This window comes from Neovison vison, chromosome 5 (assembly GCF_020171115.1).
Source record: "Neovison vison isolate M4711 chromosome 5, ASM_NN_V1, whole genome shotgun sequence".
Lineage (NCBI taxonomy): Eukaryota > Metazoa > Chordata > Mammalia > Carnivora > Mustelidae > Neogale > Neogale vison.
In genome coordinates this window covers 98,913,586-98,938,224 of record NC_058095.1, presented here as the reverse complement: position 1 = coordinate 98,938,224, position 24,639 = coordinate 98,913,586, and the positions used below count along the sequence as shown (strand labels likewise).

The window sequence follows — 24,639 nt, the reverse complement described above, 5'->3', positions numbered from 1 at the left end:
ACAGAAAACAAAACTTATCTCAAGGAATCTACAGTTTTACATTTTCCTTTTTTTTTTTAATTTTTTAAAGATTTTTATTTATTTATTTGACAGAGAGAGATGACAAGCAGGCAGAGAGGCAGGCAGAGAGAGAGAGGAGGAAGCAGGCTCCCTGCTGAGCAGATAGCCCGATGCGGGGCTCAATCCCAGGACCCTGAGATCATTACCTGAGCCGAAGGCAGAGGCTTTAACCCACTGAGCCACCCAGGCGCCCCTTACATTTTCCTTTTTAAGTTCCTATTTGATCTTCTAAAGATGAGGGTAATAATTGTCTTGCCTATCTAATAAAAAACTGCTAGGAAGATCAAATAAGTAAGGCTCTACATGTGAAAAGTAGTTTGAATACTACCACATATTCACATAAGAGCTTTTTTAAATTACCAAAACATATTTAGAAACTCAATCCAGCATGTATTTAAAAGAGCCCTTTATGTGTCCACACTCTGCTCCATGTTTGGAATGAGAAAAGTAGTTGCTAGGTAGGACTATATTTCAAGAATCAATTACTTAATTAATACTCTAGAGACAGGCAAAAATATATGTTCCTGTTAAATAATAAAACATGATAGACTGTCATTAAGAACCTATGTGAGTTTTTAAAAGGGAGAGGGAAATAATGAGATATAAATAAGAAGAGATGAATATAAATGTAAACATTTTAATGAAAGGATATGACTAAAAGATGGGCCACGGAGGTTTGACTGGTATTGATTAGAGATATACATAGGAAGTAACCCAGCCCCTAAAAAAACAAAATAGTACAAAATAGACAGAGCCACATATGGACATGAAATCCCTCAGAGCACATCTCAATTCACATTAGCCACATTTTAAATGTTACACAACCATCTTTACATCTTTTATACAGTGTTGTCTATTATATACTGCCAAAAGGTCTAACTCATTTTGCCCTTTAATATTGTCACTTATTCTACTATAGGAATTATCAAATGTAGAATTTTAAAGTTCACAGTGACACTGAACTTGTCTTAATGGCCTCCTAAAAACTTTACAAAAACCTCATATTCTAAAATATCATTATCAAAACCATGGGTTTGACATAGTTCTCTATTATTTCTGTACTTGATTTTATGTTTTTCTACTGTTGGAGTGATCCGTATTTTGACACATTGTTTGGGGTTAAGGTCATTTCCCCAAACCAACACTGAAAATGAAAGTAAAAAGAGCTTTCAAACTGAAGATTATCAACCAAATTCTTCTTGCTGGGGTGTAAGTCCTGGCTGATGCTCACAAGAGGAATCAAACTCATTTCAGGCTGTAGGTTTTGAGGCTGAGTATTCTTTTTATAGTTAAATTTCACTTACTATGTTAATGAGAATTAAGTTCAAACCTATCACAAGTGTTAATTTTCTGCAACCAGAGGCCACCGTCCAAAACGGTGCAGTTTTTTAACTTTGTGATCTAGAATTAGTCATCCACTATCCTGTCTGATAACACAATTTGGTTTGTTAGTAGTAGTAAAGTTTATGTTGAAGACCCTTTCCACTTTTTTATGGGATCAACAGTGCTACTCAATCATATCATAATCATCTTTCTTTTTTATTTTTTATATACTTATGTTAATTTTTCTTTTTGGAGTATCATAATTTAGTCCATCTTTCCAATTAACCATGATTATTTTTCTACTTTAAAAGTATATATTGCCAAATTGGTCAGAGACCTTGTAAGTCAGTTCCTTCACCTGCATCACCTAACATCCAGTATCAGGAGATCCAAACTTCTCCAGATTTCTCCAACTAAGACATGGAATTAGCAGCAGTTTGGTTTTGTACAATATCATTAAAGACTAAAATCTGGACACTAAGAGAGTGCATATGAGTATAGATCGTAGGTAAAAATGCTGCTGCACTTGCTGTTGAGTCACTTTCAGCAAGACTAAACAGAAATACGTGTGTACACACACACACACACACACACACAGAGGGCATTTTACTTAAGGTTAAGAGTACATAATGTTTTCAAATTCTACATATCATATTGCTATGCTACATTCCTATTAATGTAAGTTTTCACTGACTACAAAGACTTTCTGCTCTATTGATAGAAATTGGTCAAAACAAGCAGAGGATCAAAAATGTAGACAAAAAATGATTTAAAAAACATGTACACAAATCATTAACCAAGGGATTTGTCTAAGAAAACCAAGATAGAAACAGATACAGCTCTAATCTGATACTGTAGCAAGGTTCTAATTCAGAGGACTTTAATGCTGTCCACTGAAGGTAGACACTGTCGTTTTTGGCCTTATAGTACGAACTGTGTCTATTTTATGACAATTTACTAGTGGTGAGACAGAGAAAATTGTTTAACCTGTGATTCTCAATTTGTCTGTTAAAAAGGCAAGAAAAACAACCCAGTTTCAGAGGGTTGTTGTAGGGATCTGAGATGGTGTATACAAAGTATTTACACCAGAGTGACTGTCACAGGAAATATACCCCTCAAAACAGTTACTGTCATTAGGGAAATATATCAGAATCAAGATGCTTTGCATAGGGTAGGCATTTCTATTCAGTTCTGTAGGCCAAATATTGGAGCAATACTAAAAAACTACTATTACTCATAAAAGCTGGGTTCTAGAGGATAAGAGTTTATAAATCATGTAATCAGAGGAATAATAGACATAGAGCTATAATATTAAGCTTAGAAATCAGTAGCCACAAGATTTTTTTAATTTATCTAAAAGGCAGCCACTCTTAAATTCACTGATAATAATAGAAAACAGAAAAAAGGTGAAATAAAAGTGAAGCAATGTGGCAGATCTGGGGTCAAAATATTATTCTGGATACCATCTGTTTTTGTAAACAGATACAGTGCAGTTTTATTGGACAGCACGCTCAATTGGTTCATATTGTCTATGGCTGCTTCTGAGCACCAACTGCAGAGATGAATAGTTCCACAGACACCACATAGCCTGCTGCTACAGACTGCAAGTTTGTATCCCCACAAATTCCTCTGATGAAATCTAATCTCTGGTGTGATGGTATTATAAGATGTGGGGCCTTTTAGGAGGTGTGTAGGGCCACAGAGCCCTCATTAGGAAACCTAAGAACTCCCCTAACGCTTCTGCCATATGAGGACATAGTGAAAAGACGGTTTGTGAACCATGAAGTGAGTCCTCTCCAGACACCAAATCTGCCACTGCCTTGATACTGGACCTGTTAGCCTAAGAACTGTGAGATAGAAACTTCTGTTGTCTATAAGCCACCCAGTGTATAGTATTCTGTTATAACCCAGACAAACTAAGATTACCATAAAGCCTAAAATATCTATTATCTGGCCCTTTACCAGAAAAGGTCACTGTCCCCACCTATGATAAACATTTGGCTTTCTGTATTTCATAGAAAATACTGAGCTCAAGTTATATGGCCATCTCTTAGAAAAGGTGAGAAAAGGATTTCTGAATTGAAATGATGAGATCTATAGCTTCCTTCCAGATAGTGCTTTTTACAAATCATTTTTACCTACAGTGTAACCCACTATCAACTCAAGGTTAATGTTGGTAATTGCAAAGGAGACAGAGATGAAAAGAATCAGCAGAGGGCAAGGGAGAGAACTAACATATAATACATAATGGGTGTGATTCATGTGAGAAAAGATCTGCACAAAGTCAATCATCAGCCAACTCACACTCAAAGAAAAGTCCTTGGACCAACACAAAAATATTGGCAAATAAATGTGCATGAATATGTTTTAAAATAAAAATTTTAAATGTTAATTATGTGTTCATTTAAAAAAAAAGAACGTTACTGCCTTTTTGATTAACTGACCAACAATGTGATCCCAATTACATAGAAGGTTTCCACTAAATACATTTTATTTTTTCTTTTCAAATATTTTATTTATTTATTTGAAAGAGAAATCACAAGTAGGCAGAGCATCAGGCAGAGAGAGAGAGGGGGAAGCAGGCTCCCTACCGAGCAGACAGCCCAATATGGGCTTGATCCCAGGACCCTGAGATCATGACCTTAGCCGAAGGCAGAGGCTTAACACACTGAGCCAACCAGGTGCCCCTCCAATAAAAACATTTTAAATTATCATCACACATTTTTTTAAAATTTTACCTCATAAAGTGTGTTGTATGTGGTGACAGTCACAGTGTTTGTATGCAACATCAGCCTCTCTCCAAGAAGAGTGAAAAGACTATGAGTATGCATAATTTCCACTTTTCTCCTGGAGAAAAAGGGGGAAAAAAACCACAAAAAACTATGAAATACATTGGATTTTCTAATCACATGACTTTGGGATAAAAGTACAATCCATTAAGCAGATATAGAATCATACAGGTAATTATTTTTACTAACTTCCATCTACCAAAAACAAACCAGTTTATACCACAGCTATCTTCTAAAGTTATAAAAATACTATTTAAATACATATATATATACTTCTTAAATAAAATGTAAAATATACAAATTATAAATTATACAAACGTTGACAGCTATTATTTTCAGATTTCTTATTAACTGTTTATGAGTTATTTTTATTAGGTTAAAACTACTGGTTTCCCCTAACAGAGACCAAAGAATTTTTAAATCCTTTCTGTGTAAATATAAAGTCTATAAAATAATCTGTGATAAGTTTTAATATCAAGAATTTAAAATTATGGCTAAAAATGAGTACTCCAGTTCGATGTTGGGATTACACAGCAAAGTAATTCAACAGAAGTAAAGGGGACTCATTCTTGCTTGTATTTGTGGCCTGCCATTGGATTTAAAACCAAACAAAGAGAAAAAATACCAAAAAACTTTCTTAGTTACTTACTATTGGTTCATTTAACTGTCTCTCCCCTACTCCCGACCCCCACTAAATCCATAAATAGGATAGAAGGCTCTACTAGAGGCTTTCTGCAACACTTGGCTCTAGTTCAGGGAATTGCTATATGCATCTCATTTGTATTACTGTCACAGAATCCAAGATCTGATCTTGGCTCTCAACCCGAGATATTTCATTTATTACCTTGATTTTTCTATTGTTCCCGTTCAGATCTGGCAACTACGACATAAGCTGCCTAGTATTCACCAATTCTTATTCCTTTCTTCCTGAGTCCAAAATTGTACTATTAATTTCAGCCTCTCTTACAGCCAGGTGTGACCATTTAACTGAACTTTAGCCAATGGGATATGAACAGAAAAGTCATGAACCATTTTCAGGCCTGGTCAATAGAATAGCACTCATGCATGTCTTCCATGCTCTTTCCCCAAGGCAGAAACACAGGAGTCACATGATGAAGACAGCGAGGCACAAGATGGAAGCAGTAGCCTGGGTCTCTAAATTACAGCTTGCAAGAAAATTGCCTGCTAAGTAATACTCATTTAGATTTTCAGTGAACAAGAAAGGAACTACTAGTGTGATAAGTAACTAGCATTTCATTGTTCGTCTGTTAGAGCAGCCATTGTTACCTTAATTAATACAGAAATCAAATAATCAACCATATATCTGGATATGACTCACCTGGAAATCCCCTCTTCTAAGATCAGTCTCCAAGCTCCACGCTGCACAACAAAAGACACAAGGCAGCTGTCTCCCCTCACCTACTCCTCCTCAGTTCAGGAAGGGAAACAGCAAAATAACCTAAACCCAAAGCTTAGGCATTTGTCTTGTGGCTGTGTTTGCAAAACACTTAATAAGTAAGATTTAAAAAGTCAACTGGTCATAAAAAAATAAACCAGGACTAATGAATACTATGGGATTATAGAGGGGAAGGTTTTATTTCTCTCCTAATTCAAGCTACACCCAAGGCAAGGAGAACTGAAACTTTCATTTGCTCCTAATCCAGAAAGGAAAAAAAAAAAAAAAAAAAAAGCCAAAGAGTATTCTTTAATATATCTCTCTGATACATGAAGCTGGTAAAAGTTACCCAAATTAGGCTATGTGGAATAGCCTAATTAAGAACTTACAGTAATCTCTTACCTGCAACAGTACAGTTTCAGTTACTAAAGAAATCCATGCCCTCCGGATTATCTCCCACATCGTAAATGTTTACAGAACAGCTATATTCTAGGCCTTGCAGGGTGGGGATGGGGGTGGGGAGACTTGAAGAATGCTCTGCATATACCAGAGAAGAGATGGGTCAGCTTCCTCCTGCAGTTTGCTTTAAAACGATGTTTACCAGTAAATTTTGCTGCACGGCAGTCAAAAGATAGCAAAAAATGCCATCCATTATCTTGGACAGAGTGTTGGTGTGCTATCACATGATTTTGTTTCCCACAGAATCCCTATGCATTCAGCTCTGAAAAGTTCAATAGGGCATTTATGAGAGAAACTAACATCCTGACCCTACTTAACTTTAAGACCTAAACAGACTTCAGGCCTATTTGTCCACCTCTGAATTTTATGCAATGTCTGTCCACTTAGATTAAGAATGTAATCTTTTTTTTAAAAAACATTTTATTTACTTATTTGACAGAGAGAGATCACAAGTAGGCAGAGAGAGAGAGAGAGAAGCAGAATCCCTGCTGAGCAGAGAGCCCGATGTGGGACTCGATCCCAGGACCCTGAGATCCCATGACCTGAGCCAAAGGCAGAGGCTTAACGCACTGAGCCACCCAGGCACCCTGAAGTCTTCTTTTTCTTTTTTTTTTTTTTAAAAGGGTAACCTTTTAATCTCATACAAATTACACATTTATTAGTTTACTGAACATTCCAATGAATACAGACTCCAATTTTCCTCTTGCCAAAACAAACCAGCTTTTCTTCTGGATGGTCAAAAAATATTTCTTGTAACAAACTCAGACCATATGTTGGAGAAAGAAAAAATAAAAGAGACCCATAACTCCATAACACAGAGAAAATCATTATAAAGTATCAGTTTAGGTTCTGCTAGATTAATTATTATGTATATAAATATAGATGACAAATACAGATGGTATCAATGCAATGAAAATAATTCTATATAAGGTAATATATAGCTCTTTTTTCCTTTAAATCAAGAATATATGCTATCTTGATTATTCAGTTATTAAATATAGTAAGTACGCAGCATAATATATGCATTCATTACTGTTGGCACGTATGGTATTTCCAATTTCTTTCTACCATCAACAGAATTCTGCCCTTGTAGGTAAATCTTTGAACATATCTATGACTATTTCCTTAGAACAAATTCTTGTAACTGGAATGATGGGGGTTAAAAGCTTTTATATTTAATTTTATGAGACTTTGCAATTTATGACCTCCAAAAATATGTACATTCATACTCCCACCATCAAAACGTAAACACAATTTACCAGCAGCTCCACTCACCAATGTAAACATAAAATTCATATTTTGTAAGTATATAATTTAGTGATTTCTTGAAAACTTTACAGGGTAATGTAGTCATCATTAATTTCCAGTTTTGAATATTTTCATTACCCTAAAAAGTTCCCTTGTGCTCATTTGTGGTCACCCCACTCCCATCACTACCACAAAGTAATCATTAATCTGTATCCTGGATATTTCATATAAATGTAATCATTTAATATGTAGTCTACTACATCAGGCATCTTTCATTTACCATAATAATGATTTTTAGGACTCCTTAATGTCATAATATGCATCAGCAGTTTGTTTCCTTTTAATTGTGCACTAGTGTTTCATTTTATGGACATATGATACCTCATCCATTCACCAAACCATGGATTTTAGATTATTTCCAGTTTTGAACTATCATGGATAATGGTATTAAGAACATTCTTGCACAGTTACAAGTGTGAACATATGGTGTCATTTCTCTTGAGTAGATACCCAAGCATGGAAATGCTAGGGTTTTCAGTAAGTGTTACATTTTTTAAGAAATTTGAAAATTCTTCTGGAACATGGCTGGAGTATTTTACATTTCTGTCAACAATGCATGGGAATTCAGGAAATTGTTACATGTTCTGGTTGTATGTTATATGCTATGGTTTTATTCAAATCAAGCCATTATCTATTTTTCTTTGTGATTCTTTTTTGACCTAGGGGGTTCTTAGAAATGTGTTATTTTCCAAATATCAAGCAATTTATCAACTCTCTTTCTGCTATTGATTCCTAATTTAATTTTGTTGTGGTCCAAGAAAATATTTTGTTTGATCTCAATTCTTTTAAATTTATTGAAAATTATCTTATGTTTTATAGTCCAGTACATAATCCATTTATACTAGAAAACAATTTGCCAACTTCATGTGGACTATTCTATGAACGTCAATAAATTGTTTAATTATGATCTTGAACAGAGAGGGAAGAACAGGCTTTTATTAATTATTAGTTATTGAAAGGGAATGCTTCTAATATTTTACTACTAAGTAGGACTATGGTAAATTTCTAGTAGATATACCTTATCAGGTTAAAAAATCATCTGTTCCTGGTTTCCCAAGAATTCTTATTAGGTACTGAATTTTACCCAAATTTTCTGTATCAATTGGTGTAATTATATAGCTACTCTTTAATGTGTTTTCTAAAGAGATCATATTAAAGGATATTCTGATGTTAAGCTGTCCTTACCTTCAGCATAAAATTAAACCTGGAGGGAAAAAAACCTTTCTTTTTTTTAATATAAATATTTATGGTTAGGGATGCCACAGTGGCCCAGTCAAGTGTCCAACTCTTGATTTCAGCTCAGGTCATGATCTCAAGGTTTTGAGATGGAGCCCTACATCAGACTCTGAACTCAGCAGGGTCTACTTGAGAGTCTCCCTCCCTCTCCCCTGCTCCTCCCCTTGCTGGTGTGTGTGCTCTTTCTCTTTAAAAACAAAACAAAACAATAAAATTAATAAATAAATAAAATACAATAATATTTATGGCTATAAGTTACCTCCACTACCATTTAGGCCAACTCTCAGAAGTGTAAATGTACAAAATTTTCAAAATTTTTGATTCTAAGCATTTCATAATGTGTACAATAATTTCTTGTTATTAATTATTTAAAATATGTACATTTCCATTGTCTTAGCTCGATTTTTATCGTTGATTTCTTGCATAATTGCACTATGGGTGAGAAGTCATCTTTATGACAATTTAAGTTTTTAGAAAATTTTATGGCTTCAAGTGACAATTTTTACAGTGTTATATGTGTTTGAAAAGAATGTGTATGTGAATCGAGCCAGTGGATTTTTTGTTCAAATTTATACTGTGAAATTATTTTGTAATTGCTCTTTTAAAAAAAAGAATATGTTAAAATTTCTAAACCATTTTGATTTCTATTTCAAATTTAGTCAATTTTGCTTTCTATACCTCCTCTATGCTGTCATGTACAAATGCATTTGAAATTGTTTTCTCTTCCTGGTGAATTGTACCTTTTTCCTTACATGGTACTGCTCTTTAGCCTCATCAACTTTTTTGTGTTAAAGCTTATGTAATTTTACTTAAATACTGATCTAGCAATTTTTATCATTTAGCTTTAAAAACAAATTAACACTTACATTGTTAAAAATAATAACATATAAAGATATAGAAAAGTTTCACATCCAACTCATACCACCATTCAGTCTCCACTCACAACATACACGTACACATTTTTCAGTTTCTTATTTCCCTCTCAGTTTATCCACCACTCTTACTCTTTTAAATAGATTTTATAAGGGCACTTTTAGGTATACAGCAAAATTGAGCAGAAAGTAGAGAGAGTTCCCATATATTCCCTACTCCATATATGTCATGTACTCGTGGTTTCCTCTAACTACCAACATTTACCCACAGAGTGGTACATTTCTTATAACTATCACCTTGATTCAACCCCCAGTTTTATTGGGCTACGACTAACATACATGCTTAAGTTTTAAGTAGTTCAAGGTGTACAACATAAAGATTTGATATAGGTATAAATTGCAAAATGATTACCATTATAAGGTGAGTTAACATCCCTCACCTACACAGGTACAAAATATTTTTCCTGCAGGCACCTGGGTGGCTCAGTAGGTTAAGCCTCTGCCTTCAGCTCAGGTCATGATCTCAGGGTCCTGGGATTGAGCCCCGTGTGGGGCTCTCTGCTCGGCGGGGAGCCTGCTTCCCCCTCTCTCTGCCTGACTCTCTGCCTACTTGTGATCTCTTTCTCTCTCTCTCTCTCTCTCTCAAATAAATAAACAAATCTTAAAAAAAAAAAAAATTTTCCTGTGATGAGAACTTCAAAGATCTAATCTCTCAGCAACTTTCAAATATATAACAGTTAACTACAGTCACCATGCTATACATTATATCCCTAAAACTTATGTCTTATAACTCCAAGTTTGTGCCTTTTGACTACATTCAACCACTCCCCATATTCCCCGCTTCCACCTCAATGTTCTGTTCCTATAAAATTGGTTTCTCTAGTTTCTATACATGAGATCATACAGTATTTGTTTTTCTCTGATGTATTTCTCTCAACGTAATGCCCTCAGGATCCACCCATGTTGTTGAAAAGGGCAGAATTTCCTCCCTTTTATGGTTGAACAACATTCCATTACATATATGTGTCAATATATATGCATAACAACCTATGTGTCCATCAACAGATGAATGAGAAAAGAAAATGTGGATATATAGGTTGTTTCCATGTCTTGGCTCTTTGTAAATAATGTTGAAATGAACACAGGGGTACATATTTCTTTGAGATACTGCTTTTGCTTACTTTGGGTATCTACCCAAAAGAATGGCTGGATCACAGGGCAGTTCTATTTTTAATTTTGTGAGGACACCCCATATTGTTTTCCATAGTGGCTGTAACTAATTTATATTCATACCAACAGTACACAAGTTTCTTTCTTTCCATATCCTTAGCAACATTTGTTATCTCTTGCATTTTTGATGATAGCCATCTGAAAGGTGTGCGGTGATATCTATCTACTGTGGTTTAGATTTGCATTTTCTTGATGATTAGTGCTGCGAAGCACCTTTTCATTCACCAATTGGTCATTTGTATGTCTTCTCTGGAACTTCAGATCTTCTCCCCATGATTTTTAAATCAAATTGTTTATTTTCAAATGATTTGCATGAATTTTTTAAATCTTCTGTGTATTACTCCTTTATCAGATACATAACTGGAAAATACTTTTTTTCATTCTGTAGGCTGATTTTTCATTTTTTGATCATTTTCTTTGCTGTACAGAAGCCTTTTAATTTGCTGTAGTCTTGATTATTTATTTTTGCTTTTGTTGCTTTGCTTTGGATGTCAAATCCAAAAACTCATTGCTAAGACCAATGTCTAGGAGCTTACTGCTATGCTTTCTTCTAAGAGTGTTATAGTTTCAAGTCTTACATTCAAGTCTTTAATCGCTTTTGAACTGACTTTTGCGTATAATGTAAAACAGGAGTCCAATTTCATTCTTTTGCTTTTGGCTATCCAGTTTCGCCAACATTTATTGAAGAGACTGTCCTTTTCCCATCGTAGATTCTCAGCTCCTTTGTCATAAATTAAGCACATATATACAGGTTTATTTCTGGATTCTCTACTGTGTTCCCTTAACCTACATCTGTTTTTAAGCCAGAATCATACTGTTTGATTATTATAGCTTTGCGATAGTTTCTTTTTCCCCCTTTGCTCATTTGTTTGGTCTCTTAAATTCCACATGAGTGAAATCATATATGTCTTTCTCCAACTGACTTACATTGCTTAGCATAACACTGTCGAGCTAAATCCAGGTCACCGCAAATGGCAAGATTTTACTCTTTTTATGGCTGAATAATATTCCATTGTATATACGTACGTGTGTGTATACATATACATACCACATCTTCTTTGTCCATTTTTCCGTTGATGGACACTTGAGCCCTTCTCAGTCAATCTTACTCCAGTCCCAGTGAGGCAGGCCTCTCCCTCAGAAGACCAGCACGTGTCTGCCCACAATATATCTCCCAACCTGTGAGTTCTGTGAGTTCTGTGAGCCTCAGTTCTGGTGGAGTTGGTGTCAGGTCTCATTTAATAAGCAAATCAGAGCACAACTAGTAAAAATTCACCACATTCTGGCCAGAGACCAAACACTGCCCACAGCAAGCAAGGAGGAGAGCCTCTGCAGATTACTAGCCTGAAGAACAGAGCAGCCAAGAAGAACAATGGAAAGCAAGTAGCACACACCAGAGATATTCCCTAAAGCACCAGGACCTGGGCATTACATGACCTCTTCTTCATAAGAGGGTATGCTTTGGGTATCTTGAGGTCTTTTGTGGTTACACATAAACTTTAGGACTATTTGTTGTATTTCTGTGAAAAGATGCCATTGGAATTTTGGTAAGGGCTGCACCGAATCTATAGACTGCTTTGGGTAATATGGACATTTAACAATATCAATTCTTCCAATATGTATTCACAGAATAACATCTTATTTCTTAATCTTTTCATCAATGTTTTACAGCTTCCAGTTTATAGATCTTTTATCTCCCTGGTTAAATTTATTCCTGGGTATTTTATTCTATGAAAACTTTAATTTGCTTTTTTTTTTCATCTCTTAACCTCATTCATTTTTTTTTTCATCTCTTAACCTCTTAACCTCCTATCTTTACTCTGTCATCTTTATTCTTGATACTACATTCTGTGTAATTTCTTCATTTTGAGTTTCCAGCTCACCATTCTTAAGTCTTTTTTTTTTTTTTAAAGTAGGCTAAACATTTGGCATGGAGCCCAACATGTGGCCTGAACTCATGACCCTGAGATCAAGAGTCAGGCACCCAATGAAAGGAGCCACTCCGTACCCCACCAATTCTTAAATTGTATCTAATCTGTTTAATATGACCATGAAATTGTTAATTTTACTTACTGCCTTTTCATTTCCATTAAGTTATATTTGATTACTTTTTTAAAGCTGCATGGTTTAATATTATCTTGCTTCTTAAGAACTATTTCTTCTATTATGATTTTCATTTTTAGCACATAAGAATTTACCTACTTTTGTGTGCTCAGCTATACGTCTGAAAGGATTTTTGTATTATTTTACCTAAAATTTAGAAACTTTTAGTAGTATAAATTGTTTAAGGATATCCTGTTATACCCATTATTTTTCTCCTCCAAGAATTCTTATTTACATTTTGTTTCTTATTGCCTATGTCTTTATCTTTTCTTTCACCTTATATTGTTGGACCATGCTTTGGGAGCTTCCAGTCCACTAATTTGGTTAAACTGGAAAATAAATTACAAGCTAACAAGGCAGATTATCAATTTTGGTGCTCTACTTGAATCTCAATTGCTCTTTCTAAAAATAAAATTCAATGGTTCCACCACAGCTGGCACCACTAGTTCTCTTTCAATGAGTACATAGTTTGATGTTTCTCTTATCTTCTGTCTCTGGCTATTAGCCTTTAACGAGTTGTTATATTTCACTTTTACACAGTTGAGGTCAGATGTCACTGCTGTGATTTTTACATGATGGAATACTTGCAGGTGGTGTAACGCAGAAGACCTTTTAAATATACTAATCTGTAGTACAAAACTTAGCTTGCTGTAAGTCCTAAGCCACCATCATGGCACTCCTGTATTCCCATACTTCCACAAGTTCAAGGACATTCTATCCTGACAGTTTTAGAGGACAAGAATGAAAATGGCAGCTTCCCAATCTCTGGCCCTGGAAGAGTGGAGAAGAACAATCATTCTATCATTTCAGGTAACTTTGCGCCTCCTGGTGGTCACCCACATAGAAGTAAATGTTAACATTACTCAGAGGGAGGGAAGTGCAGAGGAGAGAGAATAAGAGGCAGAGAACTTTCAGAGCAAAGCGATCCCTCAAGATTTGCTGCTTCTTAGTCTTTTCCTTAGGCTTCTAACATAGTTCTTCACCTGCTTGTCATTCCCATGGGAGAGAAAACCTGGCACCGGTTATTATCTCTATTCCTACTCCAGATACACACAGGAGCCAACATTCGCCTGAAGAAAGCTAAATAGCTTAGAGTTGAGAATAGATGGAAAGGAAACTTTTTTCCAACTCTCATACTCCCAGAACCTATATCACTACTTTTTGATAACAGATAACTAATTTTTCCAGAAAAACTGGACTAGTTCAACAAGTCCAAAAAGAACCAAACCATTAGGTTAAACAACGGTCAATGTATAACAAGCCAACATCATAGAGAGTAAGTTGATCTATTTACAGTGTGAAGAATGGAGAATTCACTCAGAAGTTACAGGGTTTGAAGTTAAGATATCAGAAAAATATACTTGGTTGAGAATTTTTATTTCCACAGTGAAAATTCAATAACAACTGTTTTAAAAATTTCCTCTGCAAGATGGCAGAGGAGTAGGAGACCCAAATTTTGTCTGATCCCAAGAATTCAGCTAGATACTTATCAAACCATTCTGAACGCCTAAAAGAAAAAAATAGCAGCAATTCTATGAACAGAGAAGTGACCACTGTCTGGAAAGTAGGACATGTGGAGAAGTGAATCTGAGGTGATATATGGGAAGATAGACCACTATGGGAAGGAGCCTCCATCAGCTGGCTACCAGCAAGTGATGGAGCAGCAGAACACAAAATCAGAACTCTGAGAAGTCTGCTCTGCTGAGGGATGTCGCTCCAGTGGCTTGGAAGACTCAGTGGGACAGTGTGGTCTCAGGACCCTCAGCATTACAGAAAAACCAGGGGTACCTGAATGTGGCAGAGACCCCAAGTATCCGAGCAGGAAAGCCAGCTGCAAAGATGGAGCCAAGGAGTGGGTTCTCAGCTCACGAATACCATAAACCATGATCCGCAGCCCAGTTGGGCCGCTACTCTTCAAGCAAGAACCCAACAAGAGGCAGATATGGAAGACTCCCTTTCTTTCCCTCCCACCCAAGGAGTGCCACAGGAGCACACTGCAGGAATCTGCTGGGTTTGGACACTCCAAATGGAGTCATATACCAGACACAGAAACACTAAGTCACAGGCCAGGTGAGCATAGAGTGTGGCCAGAGACGAGGGAAAAAGGAGTGACAGTTTTTCTCTAAGGGCTCACTGAGAAATCGGGCCCCAAGTTCTTCACTCTTCCAGGGCCAGAGATTGGGAAGCTGCCATTTTCATTCTTGTCCTCCAAACCTGTCAGGAAATCGTTCAGGGAACAAAAGCTACTGAGAAGCAAACCCAGCAGATTAATTATCTTGGCCCCTGGCAAGGGCTGTGCAATTCCACCTCAGGCAAAGAAATTTGAGAATCACAGCAACAGGCCCTTCCCCAGAAGATCAGAAAGAACATCCAGCCAAGACCAAGTTTACTGATCAATGAGAACTACAAAACTCTAGTGCTAGGGGCATAAATCACATAGAATTTATGGCTTTTTTCCTACGATTCTTTTATCTTTCAAAGACAAAAGGTTGATATCCAGGATCTATAAAGAACTTCTCAAACTCAACACACACAAAACAGATAATCATATCAAAAAATGGGCAGAAGATATGAGCAGACACTTCTCCAATGAAGACATACAAATGGCTAACAGACACATGAAAAAATGTTCATCATCACTAGCCATCAGGGAAATTCAAATTAAAACCACATTGAGATACCACCTTACACCAGTTAGAATGGCCAAAATTAGCAAGACAGGAAACAACATGTGTTGGAGAGGACGTGAAGAAAGGGGAACCCTCTTACACTGTTGGTGGGAATGCAAGTTGGTACAGCCACTTTGGAGAACAGTGTGGAGATTCCTCAAGAAATTAAAAATAGAGCTTTGCTATGACCCTGCAATTGCACTACTGGGTATTTACCCCAAAGATACAGATGTCGTGAAAAGAAGGGCCATCTGTACCCCAATGTTTATAGCAGCAATGGCCACGGTCGCCAAACTGTGGAAAGAACCAAGATGCCCTTCAACGGACGAATGGATAAGGAAGATGTGGTCCATATACACTATGGAGTATTATGCCTCCATCAGAAAGGATGAATACCCAACATTTGTATCAACATGGACAGGACTGGAGGAGATTATGTTGAGTGAAATAAGTCAAGCAGAGAGAGTCAAGTATCATATGGTTTCACTTATTCGTGGAGCATAACAAATAACATGGAGGACATAGGGAGATGGAGAGGAGATGGGAATTGAGGGATATTGGAGGGGGAGGTGAACCATGAGAGACTGTGGACTGTGAAAAACAAGCTGAGGGTTTTGAAGGGGCAGGGGGTGGGAAGGTAGGAGAGCCAGGTGGTGGGTATTAAGGAGGGCATGTATTGCATGGAGCACTGGGTATGGTGCAAAAACAATGAATTCTGTTATGCTGAAAAGAAATTTTAAAAAAAAATTTTTTCTTTTTCTGTATCTTTCTTCTTGCTTTTTTCAAACAACATCTTACCGATTCCTTTTTAAAAATATTTTTTTAACTTTACTACAGTCATAGTCTATCCCTTCATTTGTGTTTGAAATTATATATATATTTTTTTTTTTCTTTGTTTAAAATCTTGGAATAAAGTTTCTTCTAACAGACCAAAATATACCCTAAATATAGTGTTCTAGTCTCCTCCTCGATCACATTCTCTCCTTCTTTTTCTCCCTCCCCCTTTTTAATATGATTCTTTTATCAAGCAACTTACTGATTTTTTAAACCTTTTTAAATTTTCATCTTTACAGTCATATTCCATCCCTTCATCATACTGACCCTTATTTTTGTGTATATATAAGTTTTCTTTCTTTAAAATTTGGGGAGGCAGTTTCTTTTAACAGACCAAAATACACCCAAAATCTAGTGTATGGCTCTCTTCTGTTCACCAGCCTGACCATATTCCGCCTCCCCTGCCCCTGCTTTCTTTTTTCCCGGTTTCAGGTCTCTTCTGATTTGTTTACTGTATATTTCTCAGAGGTCACTGTTACCCTGTTAGCATTTTGTTCTCTCATTCATTTATTCTTCTCTGGACAAAATGACAAAACAGAAAAACTCACTTCAAAAAAAGAACAAGAGGCAGTACCAACTGCCAGGGATATAATCAGTACAGACATTAGTAAGATGACAGAAAAAGAGTTCTGAATGAAGATTATAAAGATACTAGGTGGGCTTGAAAAAAGCATAGAAGATACTAGAGAATCCCTTTCTGGAGAACTACAATAATTAAAATTTAACCAAGTCAAAATCAAAAAGGCTACTAATGTGGTGCACTAAAAAATGGAGGCTCTAACTGCTAGGATAAATGAGGTAGAATACAGAATTAGTGATAAAGAAGACCAAATGATGGAGAATAAAGGAGCTGAGAAAAAGAGAGATAAATAACTACTGGATCAAGTGGGGAGAATTCAAGAGATAAGTGATACCATTAGATGAAACAATATTAGAATAATTAGGATTGCAGAAGAAGAAGAAGGGGGGCAGAAGGTATACTGGGGCAAATTATAACAGAGAACTTCCCTAATTTGGGGAAAGAAACAAGCATCAAAATCCAGGAGGCACAGAGAACCCCCCTCAAAATCAATAAAAATAGGTAAATACCTGTCATCTAATCGTAAAACTTACCAATGCCTCAGAGACAAAGAGAAAATCCTAAAACCAGCTCGGGACAAGAGAATCTGTAACCTACAATGGCAGATGTATTAGACTAGCAACAGACCTATCCACAGGGACGTGGCAGATCAGAAAGGACTGGCATAATATATTCAGAGCACTGAACAAGGAAAATATGCAGCCAAGAATATTATATCCAGCTAGGCTGTCACTGAAAATAGAAGGAGAAATAAAAATCTTCCAGGACAAGCAAAAACTAAGAATTTGCAGACACCAAATGAGCCCGACAGGAAATATTGCAAGGGGTCCTCTAAGCAAAGAGAGAGCCTAAAGGTAACGTAGTCCAGAAAGGAACAGAGACAATATTCAGTAGCAATCACATCACAGCAAATACAATGGCACTAAGTTCATATCTTTTGATAGCTTCACTAAATGTAAATGGGCTAAATGCTCCAATTAAAAGATACAGGGTGGGGCGCCTGGGTGGCTCAGTGGGTTAAGCCGCTGCCTTTGACTCAGGTCATGATCTCAGGGTCCTGGGATCGAGTCCCACATCGGGCTCTCCGCTCAGCAGGGAGCCTGCTTCCCTCTCTCTCTCTCTGCCTGCCTCTCCATCTACTTGTGATTTCTGTCTGTCAAATAAATAAATAAAATCTTTAAAAAAAAAAAAAGACACAGGGTATCAGAATGGATAAAAATGGATTAAAAAAAACAAGACCCATCAATATGCTGCAGAAGACATTTTAGACACAAAGACACCTCTAGATTTAAAGTGAGGTGGGGGAAAATAATTTACTAGCTAATGGTCATCAAAAGAAAGCTGTGGTGGCAATCCTTATATCAGAAAATTTGTTTTTAAGCCAAATACTATAATAAGATGTGAGGAAGGACACTATATCTATATGAAAAGGGTCTGTACAACAAGAATATATGATAATTTTTAATATCTATGCCCCTAACATGGGAGTAGCCAAATATATAAAACAATAACAAAATCAAAGAAACACATCAACAATAATACAATAACAGTAGGGGACTTTAAAACCCCCTTCACTTGAAATGGATAGATCATCTAAGCAAAAGATCAAAAAGGAAATAAAGACCTTAAAAGGCTTTAAATGACACACTGGAACAGATGGACATCACGGATACATTCAGAACATTCTATCCCAAAGCAAGACAATACACATTCTTCCCCAGTGTACATGGAATATTCTCCAGAACAGATCATATCCTGGGTCACAAGTAAGGTCTCAACAAGTACCAAAAGATGGACTAATTCTCTGCATTTTTTCAGACCCCAATACTTTGAAACTAGAACTCAACCACAAGAGGAAAATTGGAAAGAACACAAATACATGGAGGCTAAAGGGCATCCTACTACAGAATGAACAGGTCAACCAGAAAATTAAAGAATTAGAAAATTCATGGAAACGAATGAAAATGAAAACATAATTGTTCAAAATTTAGGGGGTCCAGCAAAGGCACCTGAGAGGAAAGTATATAGCAATACAAGCTTTTCTCATGAAAAAAGAAAGGTCTCAAATACATAACTTAACCCTACACCTAAAGGAGCTGGAGAGAGAACAGCAAAGAAAGCCTAAACCCAGCAGGAGAAGACAACTAACAAAAATCAGAGCAGAAAGCAATGAAATAGAAATCAAAAGAACAGTAGAACAGATCAATTAAACTAGAAGCTGGTTCTCTGAAAGAAGTAATAAGATTGATAAATCCTTGGCTAGACTTATCAAAAAGAAAAGAGAAAGGACCTAAATTAATAAAATCATGAATGAAAGAGGAGAGATCAAAACCAATACTAAAGAAATACAACCAATTATAGGAACAAATTATGCACAACTATAAGCCAGCAAATTTGACAATCTGGAAGAAAAGCATGCATTCCTAGAGAAATATAAGCTACCAAAACTGAACCAGGAAGAAATAGAAAACCTGAACAGACCCATAACCAGTAAGGAGATTGAAGCAATCATCAAAAATCTCCCAACAGGGCGTCTGGGTGGCTCAGTGGGTTAGGCCGCTGCCTTCGGCTCAGGTCATGATCTCAGGGTCCTGGGATCGAGGCCCACATCGGGCTCTCTGCTCAGCAGGGAGCCTGCTTCCACCTCTCTCTCTCTGCCTGCTTGTGATCTCTCTCTGTCAAATAAATAAATAAAATCTTTAAAAAAAAAAAAAAAAATCTCCCAACAAACAAGAGACCAGGGCAAGACGGCTTCCCAGGGGAATTCTACCAAACATTTTTAAAGAAGAATTAATACCTATTCTCCTGAAACTGTTCCAAAATCAATAAAAATGGAGGGAAAACTTCCAAATTCATTTTATGAGGCCAGCATTACCTTGACCCCAAAATGAGACAAAGATCCCATCAAAAGAGAATTACAGACCAATATCCTTGATGAACACAGATGCGAAAATTCTCACCAAAATACTAGCCAATAGGATCCAACAGTACATTAAAAGGATTATTCACCATAACCAAGTGGGATTTATTCCTGGGCTGCAAGCTGGGTTCAACATCTGCAAATCAATCCATATGATATAATACATTAATAAAAGAAAGAACAAGAACCATATGATATTCTCAACAGATGCTGAAAAAGCATGTGACAAAGTTTAGCATCCTTTCCTGATCAAAACTCTTCAAAGTGTAGGAATAGAGGTTCCATACCTCAATATCATCAAAGCCATCTATGAAAAACCCACAGCGAATATAATTCTCAATGGGGAAAAACTGGGAGCTTTTCCCCTAAGGTCAGGAACAAGGCAGGGATGTCCACTATCACCACTGCTATTCAACATAGTACTAGAAGTCCTAGCCTCAGCAATCAGACAACAAAAAGAAACAGAAGGCATTCAAATCAGCAAAGAAGTCAAACTCTCAGTATTTGCAGATGATAATGATACTTTATGTGGAAAAGCCAAAAGACTCCACTCCAAATCTGCTAGAACTCATACAGGAATTTAGTAAAGTGTCAGGATATAAAATCAATGTACAGAAATCAGTTGCATTTCTATACACCAACAGCGAGACAGAAGAAAGAGAAATTAAGAAGTCAATCCCATTTACAATTGCACCCCAAAGCATAAGATACCTAGGAATAAACCTAACCAAAGAGGCAAAGAATCTGTACTCAGACACTATAAAGTACTCATGAAAGAAATTGAGGAAGACACAAAGTAATGGAAAAATGTTTAGTGTTCATGGATTGGAAGAACAAATATTGTGAAAATGTCTGTGCTACCTAAAGCAATCTACACATTTAATGCAATCCCTATCAAAATACCATCAATTTTTTTCAAAGAAATGGAACAAATAATCCTAAAATTTTAAAGAAAATACCCAAAATAGCCAGAGGAATGTTTAAAAAGAAAATCAAAGCTGGTGGTATCACAATTCCAGATTTCATGCTCTATTACAAAGCTGTAATCATCAAGACAGTATGTTTCTGGCATAAAAACAGACAAACAGATCAATAGAACAGAACAGAATGCCCAGAAATGGAAGTCCATGGTAAATTAATATTTGACAAAGCAGGACACCCAATGGACAAAAGATAGGCTCTTCAACAAATGGTGTTGGAAAAATTGGACGGCCACATGCAAAAGAATGAAACTGAACCATTTCCTTATACCACATACAAAAATAGACTCAAAATAGATGAAAGACCTAAATGTGAGACAGGAAACCATCAAAATCCTAGAGGAAAACACAGGCAGCAACCTCTTTGACCTCAACCACAACAACTTCTTTCTAGAAATATCACCATGGGCAAGGAAGCAAGGGCCAAAAATGAACTCTTAAGACTTCAAGATCAAAAGCTTTTGCACAGCAAAGGAAACAGTCAACAAAACCAAAAGACAACTGACAGAATGGGAGATGATATTTGCAAATGACATATCAGATAAAGGGCTAGTAACTAAAATCTATAAAGAACTTGTTAAACTCAATACCCAAGGAGCAACCAATCCAATCAAGAAATGGGTAGAAGACACAAACAGAGATTTCTGCAAAGAAGATATCCATATGGCCATTATACACATGATAAAATGCTCCACATCACTCAGCATCAGGAAAATACAAATAAAAACCACAGTGAGTACCACCTCACACAAGTCAGAATGGCTAAAATTAACAAGCCAGGAAATGACAGATATTGGTGAGGATGCAGAGAAAGGGGAACCCTCCTACACTGTTGGTGGGAATGCAAGCTTGTGCAGCCACTGTGGAAAACAGTATGGAGGGTTCTCAAAAAGTTGAAAATAGAGCTATACTATAACCCAGCAAGTGTACTACGAGATATTTACCCCAAAGATTCAAATGTAGTGATCCGAAGCGGCACCTGCACCCCAATGTTTATAGCAGCAATGTCCTCAATAGCCAAGCTATGGAAAGAGCCTAGATGTCCATCAATAGATGAATGGATAAAGAAGATGTGGTGTGCGTGTGTGTGTTGGAATGCGTGTTGGTGTGTGTATATGTGTGTGTGCATATATCTGTGTATATATACACATGTATGTATATATGTACATAGGTATATAGATGCATACATACATATACATACAATGGAATATTATGCAGCCATCAAAAAACACCAAAATCTTGCCATTTGCAATGTCGTGGTTGGAACTAAAGGATATTATGCTAAGCAAAATAAGTCAATCAGAGAAAGACAATTATTATATGATCTCATTGATATGTATAATTTGAAAAATAAGGCAGAGGATCATAGGGGAAGAGAGGGAAAAATGAAACAAGACAAAATCAGATGGGAAAAAAACTGTAAGTAACTCTTAATCTCAGGAAACAAAATGAGGGTTGCTGGAGTGGAGTGGAATGGAGTGGGGGTGATAGACACTGGGGAGTGTATGTGCTATGGGGAGCATTATGAATTGTGCAAAACTGATGAATCACAGACCTGTATCCCTGAAACAAATACTACATTATATGTTAATAAAAAATTTATAGAAGCTAAAATGATCATAACTGTATTACAGGACAGCCATTTAGGCATTTTGATCATATATCTGAATCGTTTGTTAGATTCTGTTCTGAGGATAGCTGTAATACTACTTCCATGAAAGAACAGTTTGGCTTTCTCCTCAAGCATACATCCAAGTTATGGTTCTCCATCTTTTGGGATGGGGGCAGAGGGAGAGAGAGAATCTTAAGCAGACTCCCTGCTGAGCATAGAGCCTGATGGGGGGCTTATTTTCATGACCCTGAGATCATTACCTGAGCTGAAATCAAGAGTTGGAATGCTTAACCAACTGAGCCACCCAGGTAACCTATGTGACTCATTTTTATGTACATTTTTATTTTGGAAGTTTTTAAGATTTACAGAAAAGTTAAAAATATAGTACAGGTAGTTCTCCTATATTACTCACCCAGCTTCCCTATGTGCTAATATATTATGTCATCATGAGACATATGTCAAAATTAAGAATCAACACAGGTACAGTATTATTGACTATACTATAGACTTTTTCTTAAATTTATTTCTTTTCAGTGTTCCAGAATTCACTGTTTATGCAACACACCCAGTGCTCCATGCTATATGTGCCCTCCATAATACCACCCACCAGGATCACCCTTTTTGTTTCTATTTTACTAGTTTCCCCTAATATCCTTTTTCTGTTCAGGATCCAATCCAGAATACTACCTCGAATGTAGTCATCATCTCTCCTTAAACTCCTCTGGTGTGTAGCAATTTCCCATTCTGTTTTTCATGCCCTTCAACAGTTTTGAAGGGTACTGGTCAAGTGTTTTGTACAATATCCCTCAATCTGGGATGTATGATGCTTTCTCTGGACTAGGCTTGAGTTATTTTTCTTATAAAAGAATACCACAAAGATGAAGTGTTTTTTTCATCACATTGTATCAGGAAATACATCGCCTCAGGATGCTGTATGACTGTTGATGTTAGCCCTAATCAATATTGAAAATCACTGCCAGGTTTCACTATCTTTGGAAGCAAGTGAGTAAGTCCATCTCACACTTCCATAGAGGAGATTTAAGTTCCATCCCCAGGAGGGAAGAGTAGCTGTATATACTATTTGGAACAGACTTCTCAATTTTAGTGACAGATTTCAAACCTATCTCTAGTTCAGCTGACAATTAAAGTGTACGGATTTAACAACCTATATTCCAGACACTTGATAGAAATTATAAACTAGGTGTTACGAGGGACCAATCCACCCGACTTCAGTGTAGCTTCATCTGTGGACTCATCTAAGATTTCCTGCCAGATAATTGCTCTATAAACAAATGAGACACTAAATTTGGTGATATCTCATTTCTTAAATTTTAGAGATGATTTTCTTAAGCTTTTAGGTATATAATCAAACCCTTCATAAATACTACCTATTTCCTCTTCCCTAATTTTTTTTCAAATCTTTAACAATAATAGTAATAATTTTAGTAGAAAAACTTATCTCACTAATCTGAATGCTGCTAGTATGTCATACTTAAAATTTTATATTGAAGATAAATATCTTATTGAGGGTATATTCTGCTTTTATCAGAATTACATGTTAAATTGCACCTATTACTTTTTGCTAACAATTTAAATTATCACATTGCAATATACTGTGATTAACCATTTTATGTCTACTTTATCATTTATCTTTAAAACTCAGTGAGGGAAGCAATATGGTTTTACTCATTTATGGGATAAAAACTGAAGCTCAAGGATGTTTTAAAAACTATTCAGAAAATGTATGACTAAGCCAGGATCCAAACCTATGCAGTCTAAATAGAAAGGTAATGAATTACATGTATTTTACTAACCATTATCTCTATTAACCATCAAATAATACATGCTTTGTTTTAAATATTATATTTTACAATAAGATTTAATTTTATAATCATATTGATGGAAATCATTTGGACTTAATTCCCTGTGTAGCTAAGTAGTTAAGAAAACACTTAATTTCAGTGTTACCTTAGTCCTTTTACTCCATGATTGCACCAATCAAGAACAACTCATTTAAACTAATCAGTCATTGATTTTTATTCAGTTCAACTCCATCAATAAAATAATGAATGAAAATTCTCCCAAGGTTTTAAGTTGCTTGTTTTTTTAAATATTTGCATTTTTTTTCCTAAACAATGTTATTAATATTTGCATGCCTAAAAGATTAAATTGATCCACATTCACCATCATTTCTACCAACTCCCCATTAGGAACCACTGGTTTTTTTGTTTTGTTCTGTTAAGATTTTATTTATTTGTCAGAGAGAGT

The 24,639-nt window shown here is 36.1% G+C and overlaps 1 protein-coding gene across 9 annotated transcripts in view; it reads right to left on the bottom strand.

The window, feature by feature from the left end:
* The window catches only part of NBEA (neurobeachin), a 667,980-nt gene that overhangs the window by 463,572 nt on the left and 179,769 nt on the right, over window positions 1-24,639 (bottom strand). For all 9 annotated transcript variants that reach the window (XM_044249587.1, XM_044249579.1, XM_044249580.1 and 6 more), the window contains one exon: window positions 4,122-4,230. In XM_044249587.1, coding sequence (XP_044105522.1) covers window positions 4,122-4,230 — 109 coding nt within the window. The remainder of the gene's footprint in view (window positions 1-4,121; window positions 4,231-24,639) is intronic.